The 16,477-nt window shown below is 57.2% G+C and overlaps 3 protein-coding genes across 3 annotated transcripts in view; 2 read left to right on the top strand and 1 right to left on the bottom strand.

Annotated features, from left to right (window-relative positions):
* LOC140697254 (uncharacterized) overlaps positions 1 to 12,701 on the bottom strand; it is a 69,017-nt gene extending 56,316 nt beyond the window's left edge. Inside the window, exons 1-3 of the mRNA XM_072964033.1 lie at positions 12,630 to 12,701; positions 12,244 to 12,348; positions 11,052 to 11,636 (exon numbers count right to left, since the gene is read on the bottom strand). Of these exons, the coding sequence (XP_072820134.1) occupies positions 11,052 to 11,636; positions 12,244 to 12,348; positions 12,630 to 12,701 (762 nt within the window). The remainder of the gene's footprint in view (positions 1 to 11,051; positions 11,637 to 12,243; positions 12,349 to 12,629) is intronic.
* On the top strand, positions 1,110 to 3,071 carry LOC140697473 (uncharacterized). The gene is made up of 3 exons (XM_072965305.1): positions 1,110 to 1,490; positions 1,931 to 2,207; positions 2,518 to 3,071. The coding sequence occupies exons 1-3, from the start codon at positions 1,356 to 1,358 to the stop codon at positions 3,048 to 3,050; spliced, it is 945 nt and encodes a 314-aa protein (XP_072821406.1). The 5' UTR covers positions 1,110 to 1,355; the 3' UTR covers positions 3,051 to 3,071.
* Positions 4,949 to 6,910, top strand: LOC140697472 (uncharacterized). The gene is made up of 3 exons (XM_072965304.1): positions 4,949 to 5,329; positions 5,770 to 6,046; positions 6,357 to 6,910. Exons 1-3 carry the CDS (start codon positions 5,195 to 5,197, stop codon positions 6,887 to 6,889), a joined length of 945 nt encoding a protein of 314 aa, XP_072821405.1. The 5' UTR covers positions 4,949 to 5,194; the 3' UTR covers positions 6,890 to 6,910.
* Positions 12,702 to 16,477: the final 3,776 nt, after the last annotated feature.

Genomic DNA, 16,477 nt, shown 5'->3' with positions numbered 1-16,477 from the left:
CCTGGTGACAACGTGAGGAGGCAGAGGCCCCAGCAGATCCCCCGGATGGATGAGAGAACAGACACACCCCTCCAGGGAAACGGTGTGCAGGACGCATCAAAGGGCCACGGGCGCAGCAGCCCTTCCCCGGCAGTGCCGATCCTTACAGCTGACCCCACCAAAGTGCTCGCACAACTTGCAAAGAAGGTTTTTACTTCAGCAACATGAAAACAATCAGTATGTCATCAAGGCATTTTCAGAAGTGACCTGCCCCGGGCCCTAACATTACAAACCCAGCAATAGACAGGAACGCACATAAATGTACACGCACATGCATCCAGGAAAAGGGACAGAGAGACTGACACACAGACAGGCAGAGGGAGAGAGAAACAGAGAGAGAGAGAGACAAGACAGGCGCTGAGAGACACAGAGGGGGAGAAGGAACAGCGGAGCTGGGAACGAGCGGAAGTCACGCCCATTTCCACACGTCACTCTGCATGTCACAACCAGGTCCCAATGTCCATCCACCCTGCAGGGGAGGGTGTGGTGGGGGCTCACACGAGGAAACGTGACCAGAAGGCATAAAAGCAGAGAGCATTGTGGGGCAGCCCACCCGAGGGGCCGAGATGAGACACTGGGCCTGAATCTAAACATGACACAGTGACCCAGGAGGTGGTATGCCAGCGAGAACGAAGTCACAGTTATGTTCAGTTTCTCCTCACCCCCCGCCCCGACAGGGAGCTGGGAAGCAGGTGGCAAGGGGAGTGACTTTCTCCGGACCCCAGGGCAGACCCCACCCAGGCTGTGTGGGGTGTGCTCTGCGCTCCGCCAGCCCTCTCTGGGGCCCTCCCTTTGCTGAGTCTGCGCGTGAGCTCCCTGTGATGCCAGCCCGCGGGACTGACAGGTGAGGCAGGTGTTTGTGCCTCTGGAGACACGATGGCTTCCCCGGGAAGGAGGGGCCAGGATGATCCCCACTGTGCCGACGGGGGACTGGGGAGACCCTGAGAGGCAGGCAGCTCGTCCAGGGTGACAGCACTGCGGACGACGGCGGGCCGGGTCCGAACCCAGCTGCGTCCTCAGAGCTGGCGCCCTGGCTGCATCCAGGCCTCCGCAGGGTCCTGGGCAGGGGGGCCGAGTTGGCGTCACTGTGTGCGGACACGGCATGGGCTGGGAGGTGAGCAGTCAGCAGCCCAGAGAGGCCCCTGGGGAGCTCTACGGAAGGAGGAAGCTTGGGGAAGGGGATCCCAGGAAGTGACCTCACTTCCCTGGCAACCGAACCCAACAGAACTTAGACCCGAGGTCACCGGGCACCCACTCTGTCGAGAAGCCCCTACTCGGCTCACCCGCTTGGTGAACTCAGCTCAACTCAGTCACCCATGTTCTGCTGCGTCCCAACACCCCGAGGCCGCGGTGCCCGGAAGGCCCGCAGCCAGGGGCTGGGCCAGCGGTGCCGGCGCTGGCTCAGCTCTCACCCCAGGCGCCTCTGGCCTTTTGGCCACAGGGACCCAAAGGTAACCCAGGGAGGCCCGGGGCAGGCCCGACCAGCCCAGGCCACCACTCAGACCCCACCCGGGTATAGCCCCACATCCCCTTCCCTTTGCTGGTGGAGGTGGGCAGTCACGTTGGGCTGGGGTGGGGGGGGCCTGCCTCAAGCACGAGCAGGTCAGAGGCCTGGGGGGCCTGTCACGTCCGCACCCCGGGTCCCAGCTGGCGGGCTGGGCTGTGGCCAGCCGGGCAGGGACCTGCCGCAGCAGTCCAAGCCCGTGCCCTCTGGCTGTGTCTCTTCCCTCCCGGGTGGCCGTCTCAGCTGAACAAGGTCCCAGTCTGATCGGGCAGCAGAGGGTCGAGCGGGCAGAAGCGGGAGTGGTCCTGGCCGGGCAGGGCTCTGAGACCTCCGGGCCGGGCTCTGAGACCTCCGGGCCGGGCCCGCTGCCGCTCACTGTCATTGCAGAGCCGGACACTGCAGGAGCCGCTGGATCAGGACACCCACGCCGCCTCCCCGAGCGAGGGGCCGCTGCACGCTTCTCAGGGCCAGCACCAGCTCCGGGTGAGTCTGCACACGGAGGGGTCCCCGCCACCACGACGGCCTCCTCCCCAGAAACCGCCCAGGCGGCACGCCAGGGTCCTGCCCGCGGCTGACAGGCAGCTCAGCAGACCCGGCTCTGACCTGGAGCAGCTCCCTGCGAGTCAGGTGGAGGACCAGGAGCCCACCGAGGCACAGCCCCAAGGTGAGAAGGGCGGGGCTGGTGAAACTGCGCACCTCAGGGAGGGCCGAGGGCTGGGCCACACAGGGAGGCGTCCCCAGAGGCTGCTGCTGGCACCAGAGCAAACATTGCTCTCAGACCACCTGCCTACAAGAGTTCAGTCACAAAACACATCCTGTGGGCACTTGCTGGGTGGGAGCTGTCCGCAAAGCTCTGGGAAGATGTCCGCCCTTGAAGAGGCCCACGGAAAGGGAGGCACGTGGCTCAGGTTTTCCTCTCTCAAAGCACGAGCGAGCGCATCCACGAGACTGAAAGCTCTCTCCACTTCCAACAGTCACAGATCCAGAGCAGGCGCGGGCAGGGGAAGATGCCACAGACCAAAACCAGGACCATCAGGATCCAGCAGGAGACCCCGAGCTCCCTCCTGCTGCTCCTGCAGCTTCTGCAGCTCCAGCAGCTAACGCTGCTCCTGAAGATCCTGCAGCTCCTGCAGCTCCTTCCGCTCCAGCAGCTCCCACTGCTCCTGACGATCCTGCAGCTCCTGCTATTCCTCAAGGTCCCGCAGCTCCTGCTGCTCCTCAAGGTCCCGCAGCTCCCGCTGCTTCCAAAGGTCCTGAAGATGCTGCACCTGCAGCTGGACCGCTGGGCCACGGACAGCCAGTTCAGGCGTCAGCAGCCCCTGGGGATGAGCCCCCTCTGCGCCCACCCGCACCTTCTTCTTCAAAATCCCACCGTGAATCCCCTCCCGCACCCGACCATGACTTCCATTCCCCTGAAGTGATTTGTGTTTGGTTTTTTTTCACTTGCCTCTGTTTCTTTCATATCGGTTATGGCATCCTTTATCTTGCCTTTTTAAGTTTCTTTTAATAAAATATAGACTTTGTCCCTCTGAAATTCTGCAATTCAGGAGCACCAGGTGCCTTCACGATGCCGTGCGAGCATCACTGCATTGCAGGCTCACACCATTCCTTTCTTCAAAGTAAAAACTTGGATCCACAGCACGCACTGCCCCCCACGCCCTCACCCCCCATCCCCTGACAGCCCCGAGTCCTCTTCCCCTCTGGGTGTCTTTACCTCTCCTGGGTGTTCCCTGTCAATGAAGCCACAGGAAAGCTGGCTTTGCGTGCCTGCCCACGTGGCTTAAGCGGGGGCTGGTGGTGTTTTCTTTTGTTTTCACTTGAAATCGCATTTTGATTATTGGAAAGGGAAATCCAGGTGGGCTAAAGATGTCATGTGCAAAATGAAGCCCTTTCGGTAACTCTCTGCATAACCTCGGGGGAGGCGCTGCTCTTCCCCCTGGGACGCCACAGCCACAAGACAGAAGGGAGATGCTTAGCTCTTCCTGGGGCAAAAACAAAAGCACACAAACCAAGAAACCAGCTAAAGCCCAGAAATATACCCGGAAAGAGACTCCACGACCCGCGAGGTCCCAAGCTTGGAGAAAGGCTACACATCCCCGGGGTCCAAAAACCTCTCGAAACCCAGCGCTCTAAACAAACAAAACACACACGCAGATCCAAGGAGAGGCACAGCAGGTGGCCAGTGTGCGTTAGACGTGCTCGACCTCTCGGGGGAGGACACAGGCAGACGGATACACTGTGGAGACAGCACTGGTCACCATGACGCTGGCAGGGCTTTAGCCTGGTGACAGCCAGCCCTGGTGACAACGTGAGGAGGCAGAGGCCCCAGCAGATCCCCCGGATGGATGAGAGAACAGACACACCCCTCCAGGGAAACGGTGTGCAGGACGCATCAAAGGGCCACGGGCGCAGCAGCCCTTCCCCGGCAGTGCCGATCCTTACAGCTGACCCCACCAAAGTGCTCGCACAACTTGCAAAGAAGGTTTTTACTTCAGCAACATGAAAACAATCAGTATGTCATCAAGGCATTTTCAGAAGTGACCTGCCCCGGGCCCTAACATTACAAACCCAGCAATAGACAGGAACGCACATAAATGTACACGCACATGCATCCAGGAAAAGGGACAGAGAGACTGACACACAGACAGGCAGAGGGAGAGAGAAACAGAGAGAGAGAGAGACAAGACAGGCGCTGAGAGACACAGAGGGGGAGAAGGAACAGCGGAGCTGGGAACGAGCGGAAGTCACGCCCATTTCCACACGTCACTCTGCATGTCACAACCAGGTCCCAATGTCCATCCACCCTGCAGGGGAGGGTGTGGTGGGGGCTCACACGAGGAAACGTGACCAGAAGGCATAAAAGCAGAGAGCATTGTGGGGCAGCCCACCCGAGGGGCCGAGATGAGACACTGGGCCTGAATCTAAACATGACACAGTGACCCAGGAGGTGGTATGCCAGCGAGAACGAAGTCACAGTTATGTTCAGTTTCTCCTCACCCCCCGCCCCGACAGGGAGCTGGGAAGCAGGTGGCAAGGGGAGTGACTTTCTCCGGACCCCAGGGCAGACCCCACCCAGGCTGTGTGGGGTGTGCTCTGCGCTCCGCCAGCCCTCTCTGGGGCCCTCCCTTTGCTGAGTCTGCGCGTGAGCTCCCTGTGATGCCAGCCCGCGGGACTGACAGGTGAGGCAGGTGTTTGTGCCTCTGGAGACACGATGGCTTCCCCGGGAAGGAGGGGCCAGGATGATCCCCACTGTGCCGACGGGGGACTGGGGAGACCCTGAGAGGCAGGCAGCTCGTCCAGGGTGACAGCACTGCGGACGACGGCGGGCCGGGTCCGAACCCAGCTGCGTCCTCAGAGCTGGCGCCCTGGCTGCATCCAGGCCTCCGCAGGGTCCTGGGCAGGGGGGCCGAGTTGGCGTCACTGTGTGCGGACACGGCATGGGCTGGGAGGTGAGCAGTCAGCAGCCCAGAGAGGCCCCTGGGGAGCTCTACGGAAGGAGGAAGCTTGGGGAAGGGGATCCCAGGAAGTGACCTCACTTCCCTGGCAACCGAACCCAACAGAACTTAGACCCGAGGTCACCGGGCACCCACTCTGTCGAGAAGCCCCTACTCGGCTCACCCGCTTGGTGAACTCAGCTCAACTCAGTCACCCATGTTCTGCTGCGTCCCAACACCCCGAGGCCGCGGTGCCCGGAAGGCCCGCAGCCAGGGGCTGGGCCAGCGGTGCCGGCGCTGGCTCAGCTCTCACCCCAGGCGCCTCTGGCCTTTTGGCCACAGGGACCCAAAGGTAACCCAGGGAGGCCCGGGGCAGGCCCGACCAGCCCAGGCCACCACTCAGACCCCACCCGGGTATAGCCCCACATCCCCTTCCCTTTGCTGGTGGAGGTGGGCAGTCACGTTGGGCTGGGGTGGGGGGGGCCTGCCTCAAGCACGAGCAGGTCAGAGGCCTGGGGGGCCTGTCACGTCCGCACCCCGGGTCCCAGCTGGCGGGCTGGGCTGTGGCCAGCCGGGCAGGGACCTGCCGCAGCAGTCCAAGCCCGTGCCCTCTGGCTGTGTCTCTTCCCTCCCGGGTGGCCGTCTCAGCTGAACAAGGTCCCAGTCTGATCGGGCAGCAGAGGGTCGAGCGGGCAGAAGCGGGAGTGGTCCTGGCCGGGCAGGGCTCTGAGACCTCCGGGCCGGGCTCTGAGACCTCCGGGCCGGGCCCGCTGCCGCTCACTGTCATTGCAGAGCCGGACACTGCAGGAGCCGCTGGATCAGGACACCCACGCCGCCTCCCCGAGCGAGGGGCCGCTGCACGCTTCTCAGGGCCAGCACCAGCTCCGGGTGAGTCTGCACACGGAGGGGTCCCCGCCACCACGACGGCCTCCTCCCCAGAAACCGCCCAGGCGGCACGCCAGGGTCCTGCCCGCGGCTGACAGGCAGCTCAGCAGACCCGGCTCTGACCTGGAGCAGCTCCCTGCGAGTCAGGTGGAGGACCAGGAGCCCACCGAGGCACAGCCCCAAGGTGAGAAGGGCGGGGCTGGTGAAACTGCGCACCTCAGGGAGGGCCGAGGGCTGGGCCACACAGGGAGGCGTCCCCAGAGGCTGCTGCTGGCACCAGAGCAAACATTGCTCTCAGACCACCTGCCTACAAGAGTTCAGTCACAAAACACATCCTGTGGGCACTTGCTGGGTGGGAGCTGTCCGCAAAGCTCTGGGAAGATGTCCGCCCTTGAAGAGGCCCACGGAAAGGGAGGCACGTGGCTCAGGTTTTCCTCTCTCAAAGCACGAGCGAGCGCATCCACGAGACTGAAAGCTCTCTCCACTTCCAACAGTCACAGATCCAGAGCAGGCGCGGGCAGGGGAAGATGCCACAGACCAAAACCAGGACCATCAGGATCCAGCAGGAGACCCCGAGCTCCCTCCTGCTGCTCCTGCAGCTTCTGCAGCTCCAGCAGCTAACGCTGCTCCTGAAGATCCTGCAGCTCCTGCAGCTCCTTCCGCTCCAGCAGCTCCCACTGCTCCTGACGATCCTGCAGCTCCTGCTATTCCTCAAGGTCCCGCAGCTCCTGCTGCTCCTCAAGGTCCCGCAGCTCCCGCTGCTTCCAAAGGTCCTGAAGATGCTGCACCTGCAGCTGGACCGCTGGGCCACGGACAGCCAGTTCAGGCGTCAGCAGCCCCTGGGGATGAGCCCCCTCTGCGCCCACCCGCACCTTCTTCTTCAAAATCCCACCGTGAATCCCCTCCCGCACCCGACCATGACTTCCATTCCCCTGAAGTGATTTGTGTTTGGTTTTTTTTCACTTGCCTCTGTTTCTTTCATATCGGTTATGGCATCCTTTATCTTGCCTTTTTAAGTTTCTTTTAATAAAATATAGACTTTGTCCCTCTGAAATTCTGCAATTCAGGAGCACCAGGTGCCTTCACGATGCCGTGCGAGCATCACTGCATTGCAGGCTCACACCATTCCTTTCTTCAAAGTAAAAACTTGGATCCACAGCACGCACTGCCCCCCACGCCCTCACCCCCCAGCCCCTGACAGCCCCGAGTCCTCTTCCCCTCTGGGTGTCTTTACCTCTCCTGGGTGTTCCCTGTCAATGAAGCCACAGGAAAGCTGGCTTTGCGTGCCTGCCCACGTGGCTTAAGCGGGGGCTGGTGGTGTTTTCTTTTGTTTTCACTTGAAATCGCATTTTGATTATTGGAAAGGGAAATCCAGGTGGGCTAAAGATGTCATGTGCAAAATGAAGCCCTTTCGGTAACTCTCTGCATAACCTCGGGGGAGGCGCTGCTCTTCCCCCTGGGACGCCACAGCCACAAGACAGAAGGGAGATGCTTAGCTCTTCCTGGGGCAAAAACAAAAGCACACAAACCAAGAAACCAGCAAAAGCCCAGAAATATACCCGGAAAGAGACTCCACGACCCGCGAGGTCCCAAGCTTGGAGAAAGGCTACACATCCCCGGGGTCCAAAAACCTCTCGAAACCCAGCGCTCTAAACAAACAACACACACACGCAGATCCAAGGAGAGGCACAGCAGGTGGCCAGTGTGCGTTAGACGTGCTCGACCTCTCGGGGGAGGACACAGGCAGACAGATACACTGTGGAGACAGCACTGGTCACCATGACGCTGGCAGGGCTTTAGCCTGGTGACAGCCAGCCCTGGTGACAACGTGAGGAGGCAGAGGCCCCAGCAGATCCCCCGGATGGATGAGAGAACAGACACACCTCTCCAGGGAAACAGTGTGCAGGACGCATCAAAGGGCCACAGGCGCAGCAGCCCTTCCCCGGCAGTGCCGATCCTTACAGCTGACCCCACCAAAGTGCTCGCACAACTTGCAAAGAAGGTTTTACTTCAGCAACGTGAAAACAATCAGTATGTCATCAAGGCGTTTTCAGAAGTGACCTGCCCCGGGCCCTAACATTACAAACCCAGAAATAAACAGGTACGCACGTAAATGTACACGCACATGCATCCAGGAAAAGGGACACAGAGACTGACACACAGACAGGCGGAGGGAGAGAGAAACAGAGAGAGAGAGAGACAAGACAGGCGCTGAGAGACACAGGGGGAGAAGGAACAGCGGAGCTGGGAACGAGCGGAAGTCACGCCCATTTTCACACGTCACTCTGCATGTCACAACCAGGTCCCAATGTCCATCCACCCTGCAGGGGAGGGTGTGGTGGGGGCTCACACGAGGAAACGTGACCAGAAGGCATAAAAGCAGAGAGCATTGTGGGGCAGCCCACCCGAGGGGCCGAGATGAGACACTGGGCCTGAATCTAAACATGACACAGTGACCCAGGAGGTGGTATGCCAGCGAGAACGAAGTCACAGTTATGTTCAGTTTCTCCCCACCCCCCGCCCCGACAGGGAGCTGGGAAGCAGGTGGCAAGGGGAGTGACTTTCTCCGGACCCCAGGGCAGACCCCACCCAGGCTGTGTGGGGTGTGCTCTGCGCTCCGCCAGCCCTCTCTGGGGCCCTCCCTTTGCTGAGTCTGCGCGCGAGCTCCCTGTGATGCCAGCCCGCGGGACTGACAGGTGAGGCAGGTGTTTGTGCCTCTGGAGACACGATGGCTTCCCCGGGAAGGAGGGGCCAGGATGATCCCCACTGTGCCGACGGGGGACTGGGGAGACCCTGAGAGGCAGGCAGCTCGTCCAGGGTGACAGCACTGCGGACGACGGCGGGCCGGGTCCGAACCCAGCTGCGTCCTCAGAGCTGGCGCCCTGGCTGCATCCAGGCCTCCGCAGGGTCCTGGGCAGGGGGGCCGAGTTGGCGTCACTGTGTGCGAACAGGGCATGGGCTGGGAGGTGAGCAGTCAGCAGCCCAGAGAGGCCCTTGGGGAGCTCTACAGAAGGAGGAGGCTTGGGGAAGGGGATCCCAGGAAGTGACCTTAATTCCCTGGCAACCGAACCCAACAGAACTTAGACCCGAGGTCACCGGGCACCCACTCTGTCGAGAAGCCCCTACTCGGCTCACCCGCTTGGTGAACTCAGCTCAACTCAGTCACCCATGTTCTGCTGCGTCCCAACACCCCGAGGCCGCGGTGCCCGGAAGGCCCGCAGCCAGGGGCTGGGCCAGCGGTGCCGGTGCTGGCTCAGGTCTCACCCCAGACGCCTCTGGCCTTTTGGCCACAGGGACCCAAAGGTAACCGAGGGAGGCCCGGGGCAGGCCCGACCAGCCCAGGCCACCACTCAGATCCCACCCGGGTATAGCCCCACATCCCCTTCCCTTTGCTGGTAGAGGTGGGCAGTCACGTTGGGCTGGGGTGGGGGGGCCTGCCTCAAGCACGAGCAGGTCAGAGGCCTGGGGGGCCTGTCACGTCCGCACATGTACACGCACATGCATCCAGGAAAAGGGACAGAGAGACTGAAACACAGACAGGCAGAGGGAGAGAGAAACAGAGAGAGAGAGAGAGAAGACAGGCGCTGAGAGACACAGAGGGGCAGAAGGAACACTGGAGCTGGGAATGAGCAGAAGTCACACCCATTTTCAAAGCAAAGATACTGAGGATGAAAAGCTTATTTCACTTATTCCAGAAACAAAGCTACTCATAGTCTATCTTTGAGAAAACTAATGTTCTCCATCGTTCTTTACTACCATGATACATTGAATGGAGTATATATATGTTCCATTCGACATATACATAGGTATATTCTACAAAATATATATTATACACAAATATATATATTTACACACTCAATTTTATATTGCATAAAAGGATCCCGAAAGAATTTGAAGGGCAGAGTATACACTTGTACAAAAAGCCACCTTTCAGAACACATTAGGCGATGTCTTTCCTATTTCTCTGTAACTCCTATGCTAGCCAAACGAGCCACTAAGCAGCCTAAAGATCTGCAATAAAGGGTGCCTCTCTTTGCAACTTTTATGCTTTTCATGTGCACAGCATAATCGGTGGTAGGAAGAAACTGATTTTTTCGGCCTTGGACCTAAATGTCACTATACATTTGGTTGGCTTAGCCTTTCCAAACAATCAAATCATGCCTATGTCACATCAAAGAAACTACTAGAAAACGAAATTGTCAAAGGAGTGTTATAATTTCCTAAAATGGAAAAAGAACCTACCTTGTGACATGGGACTTTTTCCAAATCATATAGGAGTCAGATCAGTGGGTTGGGGTGGCGGGAGGCACGCGCACCAGCCCCTTCTGGCCCCATAGGGCGCAGGCGACTCCAAGAGTCCAGGTGCGGGGCAGGCTTGGTGGTGGGCCAAGCCCCACTGAGGCTTCCACGCCCATCCCCGGAGCGCCCAAGCAGCGGGGCCACAACTTAGGGGCAACGGGAAGGGTGGGGAGCGACAAGGGCTCCGGGGTTCCCAGGTTGGGGAGCGGCAAGGCCTCCTGGGTGCCCATGGTGGGGAGCGTCACGGGCTCCGGGGTGCCCACGGTGGGGAGCGACAAGGGCTCAGGGGTGCCCAGGGTGGGGAGTGACAAGGGCTCCTGGGTACCCAGGTGGGTAGCGACAAGGGCTCCGGGGTGCCCAGGTGGGGAGCGAAAAGGGCTCAGGTGTGCCCATGGTGGGGAGCCACAAGGGCTCCGGGGTGCCCAGGTGGGAAGTGACAAGGGCTCAGGTATGCCCAAGGTGGGGAGTGACAAGGGCTCCTGGGTACCCAGGTGGGTAGCGACAAGGGCTCCGGGGTGCCCAGGTGGGGAGCGAAAAGGGTTCAGGGGTGCCCAGGGTGGGGAGTGACAAGGGCTCCTGGGTACCCAGTTGGGGAGCGACAAGGGCTCCGGGGTGCTCAGGGTGCTGAGCGACAAGGGCTCCGTGGTGTCCAGGGTGAGGAGAGACAAGGACTCCAGGGTGCTCAGGGTGGGGAGCGACCAGGGCTCCGAGGTGCTCAACTGCGCCCACAGCCATGGCCCCAGGCCCCCAGAGTGCCGACGCCCGCACTCCCCGCCCCGCGGAGGCCCGTGGGGCCTCCCTCCCCCCGCGGGGGCCCCGGGAGGCAGCCGCCGCATCCCCCTCCTTCCAGCACCCCGCGCCCCGCGCCCCGCCGCCGCCGCCGTACTCACCTCAGGGGCGCAACCGGCACAGCCGGCCGTCGGCCTCGTTCCCGCCGAAGCGTCTCGCTGCGGTACTCCCTGCGTGGGCGGGCTGTTCCCCGGCGGTCGCACGGGGTTCCGGGGTGGGGGGGGCGGGGAGCAACGAACCGAAGCGCCGCCTGCTGGCATTTTCCACAGGCCGGCGCCACCGCAGCCGCCTTGGGTCCGCACAGCCCCCTGCCGGCCGCAGCTCTTGCTGTCTCGCCGAGCCGACAAGCCTCCGAGGACAGGGGACGCAGCCGCGGCGCGAGACGAAGGCCGGCCGGGGGTGTGCGCAGACTCTTTCCTGTGGGGACTCCGCGCATGCGCACCAGCGGGGCGGGACGAGCAGCCGCTGCGTGGGGGCGGGACCCGTGACCGCCGCGTGGGGGCCGGCCCCGCCCAGGGGCGCTGGTCCAGCTCAGCCAATCGCGATCGCCGGGTACCTCTCGGCGCGGGAGGTTTGAATGGTTCGTGGACCGCCGGAGGCAGCGGCAGGTTGGCCACGCTGCTGCCGTTTTGGTTGCTTTCCGAGATCGGGATGGGAACTCGCCCCTCATCCTTTCGCCGGAGCCCCTGGGAAAGTAAAACAATAGTGACTTCAGGTAACGGTTACCTCGCGCCCCTGGGGGGGGAGTCTCAGTGGCCCCGCCCCCCACCACCCCCCGCCACCTGACAGCACCGCGCCCGCCTCCCAGGAGAAGGCTGCCTGCGACACGTGCACCCCATGAACATGGGGAAGCAAGACCGGCGGGGTCCAGGCCGCGCGGGACTAGGGTACACATCCAGGGGCTCGCACCGGGCAGCCCCCATCCCCCGCGGCCGCAGCCGCCGCGGCCCCGAGACCGCACCGCACCCGCCCCCTGGGAGCAGGCCACGGTCTGAGAGCCGGTCGCAGGTGCTCCGGGGCCATCAGGCGCCCTCCCACCTCCCGGAGCTGCACCTGCTTCTCCAAACCCCGGCATAAGTGGCAGCGGAGACGCGGCGTTCAGGGGCTACTAATGTGGGGAGGCGGGGTACACTACGAACGAGGGCTGTGAGCCCGGACCCGCCTCAGGGCCCTAACGGGAAGCGCGGCCGGGACCTCACCCACACACCCCTCCCTGTGCGCCTCCCCAACGGCACAGCCCAGGCCTCACCCGGCGACTCCCCGACATGCGCGACCCCACCAGCGCCCCCTTACCTGCCTGGCGGCGGCAGCGGAGACAACGACCCGCGGCGGCCTAGACCCCAGGCCGCGTTCCTCCTCCGGGAGCTGGTCCGGGAACACCCGGCTCTCGCCCAGCTTCTACACGCTCTGGGCGGTTTCCGGGGTCTGCGCGTCTGCGCGTCTGCGCGTGCGCGCCCCTCCTCCTCCCGCCCGCAAGGCGGACGCTGGGGCGGGGTCTCTTGCTGTATCGCCCTTGGACAGTGGGGCAGGGCCGGACCGGGCTGGGGGGGCGGGGCCGGGCAGGGGCCCGCCCCCCCCCCCCGGCCCGCCCTACCTGCCCTGCCCGCCCTGCCCGCCCTGCCCGCCCTGCCTGCCCTGCCCACCCTGCCAGGTCTCCATCCCCAATGCCCCCACCCCACCACGCCACCACCCCACCAGCAATCGGGTCCACACTCAACCAGGACTACCACTGGCCCGGGCCGGGGATACATCGCTCGGCCCCACTTCCCTCGGCCCCATTCCCCTCGGCCCCACTTCTCCTGCTCTCCTCCCTCTCCCCGTTACTGCCTCCCAGACCCGGGCCAGGCCCAGTTTCCAACTGGACCTCCAAGATGGGGCTCCCTCTCTTCACACCAAGAAGCAAGCACAGGGTCTCCCTGCAGGGCTGGTGGAACTGGACCCAGTCCTGGACCTCCTGCAGGAGCAGGCTCTGGGTTAGTGTTGGGGTTGTGGTTGGGGTTGGTGTTCAAGGTTAATGTTAGTGTTGGGGTTGGGGTCGGGATCAGGTTAAGGGATTTGGGGTTAGGCTTAGGATTTCAGGTGAGGGCTGAGGGGTTAGGGGTAGGGGAAGGGGTAGCTTTAGGGTTAGGGTTTTAGGGTTAGGCTTATTGCTAAGGTTAGGATTTGGGAGGAGGAGGAGTCGTTAGGGTTAAGGCTAGGGGTAGGGATAGGGTTAGGTTTAGGTTTAGAGGTTAGGGGTCAGGACCAGAGCCAGAGTTTAGGGGTAGGTTTGGGGTTAGGGTTAGGGGAGAAGGAGGAGAAGGGTTAGGGTTAGAGGGGAGGAGGAGCAGGAGTAGGATAAGGTTAGAGTTAGCAGTTGGGTCAAGTTAAGGTTTGGTTTAGGGTTAGGGTTTGTGTTCTCGTTCTGGCTTGAGGTTCTGCTTAAGGCTAGGGTTAGGGTTAGGGGCTGGGTTAGGGTTAGGACTTGGGGTAGGGGTTAGGGTTAGGGGTTAGTGTTAGGACTAAGGCTAGGGCTAGGGCTGGGCTGTACGTGGGGGAGGGGGAGCCAGACTAGGATGAGCTGTCAGTTGGAAGATCCCAGTCCCTGCAGATGTCAGCAGCCATGGGGTTGGAGGGGAAGGACACTACCCACGTGAAGGAAGGAAGACCCCAGTCCTGGAGGCTCCCTGGTGTGCGGGGGGTCCTGCCATCACTGGTCCCATCACCGGGAGGGAGAAAGAACCACTGGGAGTCATACATAGCTATCAAAGGAACAAAACCAAACACAAAATAAGAATCAGCAGAATGCGGTAATCCAATCATAAAGGACAGTCCAATGTCCTCTCACTCGGCTCCCACACACACACCACCAGCAAACCCAGCTTACTTTAAAATGTATTCTCATGCTATTCTTTAGTCTCCAATTTAGCTGTCTCTTCCACTGCTGAGGTTACTAACATCTCTCAACTGAGACAATGAAAAATATCTCATAGTTGATCTCCATGTCTTCAGTCTTTCCCCTACTCTCCATCCTCCACATAGCAGTCAGAGTATGTCCGGTATGTATTTAAATCAGATAATGTTATTAACCTAGTGGTATCTCAGCATCCTTAGTGAGGCTTCTAGATGACCTATCACAGCCCAGAAGACTCTGTATTCTCTCCTTGGCTTCTCTTTCCACTTCAGGTCTGTTTCTATGTCTGCCCTTCTCTCCCTTAGACATGAAGACTTTTTGCCTTCCTGTCCTTTTGACCTACAGGGCTTTTCACATGACCATTCCCATGACTTTTCTTGCTCATCAGTTACTTACATGTCAACACAACTATCACCTCAGAACTGCCTTCTAGGACTGTCATTACTAAAGGAGCTCCCTTCCTTTGCTACTGCTGCAGTCCACTGCGTCACCTGGTCCCAGGTCTGCTTTGATCACCACCAAAAGTGAGCAATTAGAGGAGGATGTGGCAAACTGATAGAATGATTCCATTGATAGTGATTCATGCTTTTAAATACATGGAGGATACACACACGCTCTCTCGTATTATGTGTGGCAATTTTTACACTGAAATATTTAATACATTATTAAAAGTGATAATACAATTTTCAGCATTTTAGATTTACCGCTTTTCTTTGAAAGAGGCATTGCTGTCTGTGATATCCTCGACTTCATGGAATGAAGTGAGCATAGATATTAGATTTGGATAATTGTTTACAATTGATACAGTCTTAACTTTATACACATAAAAACAATAAATTAAGTGGTCTGCTTCAAATCATACATCTAAGTTGGATTCTAGCTGACAATCCCATAAGATTTATTTATTTCCCAGGAGCATAATATGTGGTTGAAGGTGGACCCCAGATCATCCACCATTCTTCTAATTAGAAGCAATATTAAGACATTTTGGGAGAATGTCATTCTAAGTGAAGTAAGCCAGAAAGAGAAAGAAAAATACCATATGAGATCACTCTTATGTGGAATTAAAAAAAAAAGAACATAAATACAAAACAGAAACAGACTCATAGACAGTGAATACAAACTTGTGGTTGCCAAGGGGGAGGGGGATGGGAAGGGACAGTCTGGGAGTTCAAAATTTGTAGATACTGACAGGCATATGCAGAATAAATAAGCAAGATTATATTGTACAGCACGGGGAAATGTAGACAAGCTCTTGTGGCAGCTCATAGTGAAAAAAATGTGACAATGAATATATGTATGTTCACGTATAGCTGAAAAATTGTGCTCTGCATGGGAAATTGACACCACCTTGTAAAATGAAAATAGCAATAAAACATGTTAAATAAAAATAAATAAATACATAAATAAATAAGTAAATAAGACATTTTCATTGCCTTCCTCACCTGGTCCTGCTTAATGGACCATAAGTCTTAAGCATCATTACTGAGGGTCATTTGCTCGATAAATTCTAGACTGATTGGTTGATTGACTGATTAACATGATCCAGCAATTCACATTTAAATGTAACTTTTATTCAAATAAGGATTTCACTAATTTTGAGATATAAATGTTTCATCTTAGATAAATTAGAAAATGATCTTGATCTTTACTTGCCAGAATATATAGGCTGTAAAAATGTCACCAAAAAGAAATTCTCAAAAATACATTTTGATATTCATAATTAATATACATGTTAGGATCACAGGGTATTTTAGAGCTAAATAAAGTATTACAGTTTAAGACACTGTTTTTGCATTATCTATACACTAGGTACTGTTGAGTATTGATCATGTAATAGTTTTAAAGGTTTGGGTTATTTATCTATATTGAATTTTATAAAGTTTGTTCATACAGTATACTTATTTCACTTCTAAAACTGTGCAGTTTTTCACTCAAAATACTCTCATATGAAAGAGTGCCTTTGCCACTATAACAAAGTCATATTAACATCACAGTGTTTTGAAATTCACACAGTGTTATTTATCTTGACCTGTCTATTGGGTATTTTTAATACATTTGTCTATATTGATTTTATATAGTGACAATCAGTTTATAGTATTACTGGGCAGCATTTTATACATTTATGCAAATTAATTTTTTGTGATATGTTTACATTGATACTAGGAAAATATTCATTTATGAGTGATACTCATATATTATGACCTTTCATTATATACATATATATAAAAATATAACTCAAAAGACACCTGCACCCCAATGTTCATAGCAGCACTATTTACAATAGCCAAGACATGCAAACAACCCAAATGTCCATCAACAGATGCCTGGATAAAGAAGGTTTGTTACATATATACAATGGAATACTACTCAGCCATGAAAAAGAATAAAATAATTCCTTTGCAGCAATATGGATGGACCTGAAGAATGTCATTCAAAGTGAATTGGACCGGAAAGAGAAAGAAAATGCCATATAACATCATTTATATCAGGAATCTAAATAATAATAATAATAATAATAATAATAATAATAATAATGACACAAATGAACTACTTATTATTTATAACTAACATGAATTATTTCTTGAATATGTATAAGCACATTTGACTGTCCTCTATGATTGGATTACTGCA

This window comes from Vicugna pacos, chromosome 7 (assembly GCF_048564905.1).
Source record: "Vicugna pacos chromosome 7, VicPac4, whole genome shotgun sequence".
NCBI lineage: Eukaryota > Metazoa > Chordata > Mammalia > Artiodactyla > Camelidae > Vicugna > Vicugna pacos.
This window is presented reverse-complemented; position numbering and strand designations above follow the sequence as displayed.

Bases quoted from the DNA above. Each gene is read 5' to 3' on its own strand.
- LOC140697472 (XM_072965304.1), top strand. From the start codon at position 5,195: ATGTTCTGCTGCGTCCCAACACCCCGAGGCCGCGGTGCCCGGAAGGCC. The intron at 5,330-5,769 runs GTAACCCAGGGA...CTGTCATTGCAG, and splicing joins TTGGCCACAGGGACCCAAAG to AGCCGGACACTGCAGGAGCC. The intron at 6,047-6,356 runs GTGAGAAGGGCG...CACTTCCAACAG, and splicing joins CACCGAGGCACAGCCCCAAG to TCACAGATCCAGAGCAGGCG.
- LOC140697473 (XM_072965305.1), top strand. From the start codon at position 1,356: ATGTTCTGCTGCGTCCCAACACCCCGAGGCCGCGGTGCCCGGAAGGCC. The intron at 1,491-1,930 runs GTAACCCAGGGA...CTGTCATTGCAG, and splicing joins TTGGCCACAGGGACCCAAAG to AGCCGGACACTGCAGGAGCC. The intron at 2,208-2,517 runs GTGAGAAGGGCG...CACTTCCAACAG, and splicing joins CACCGAGGCACAGCCCCAAG to TCACAGATCCAGAGCAGGCG.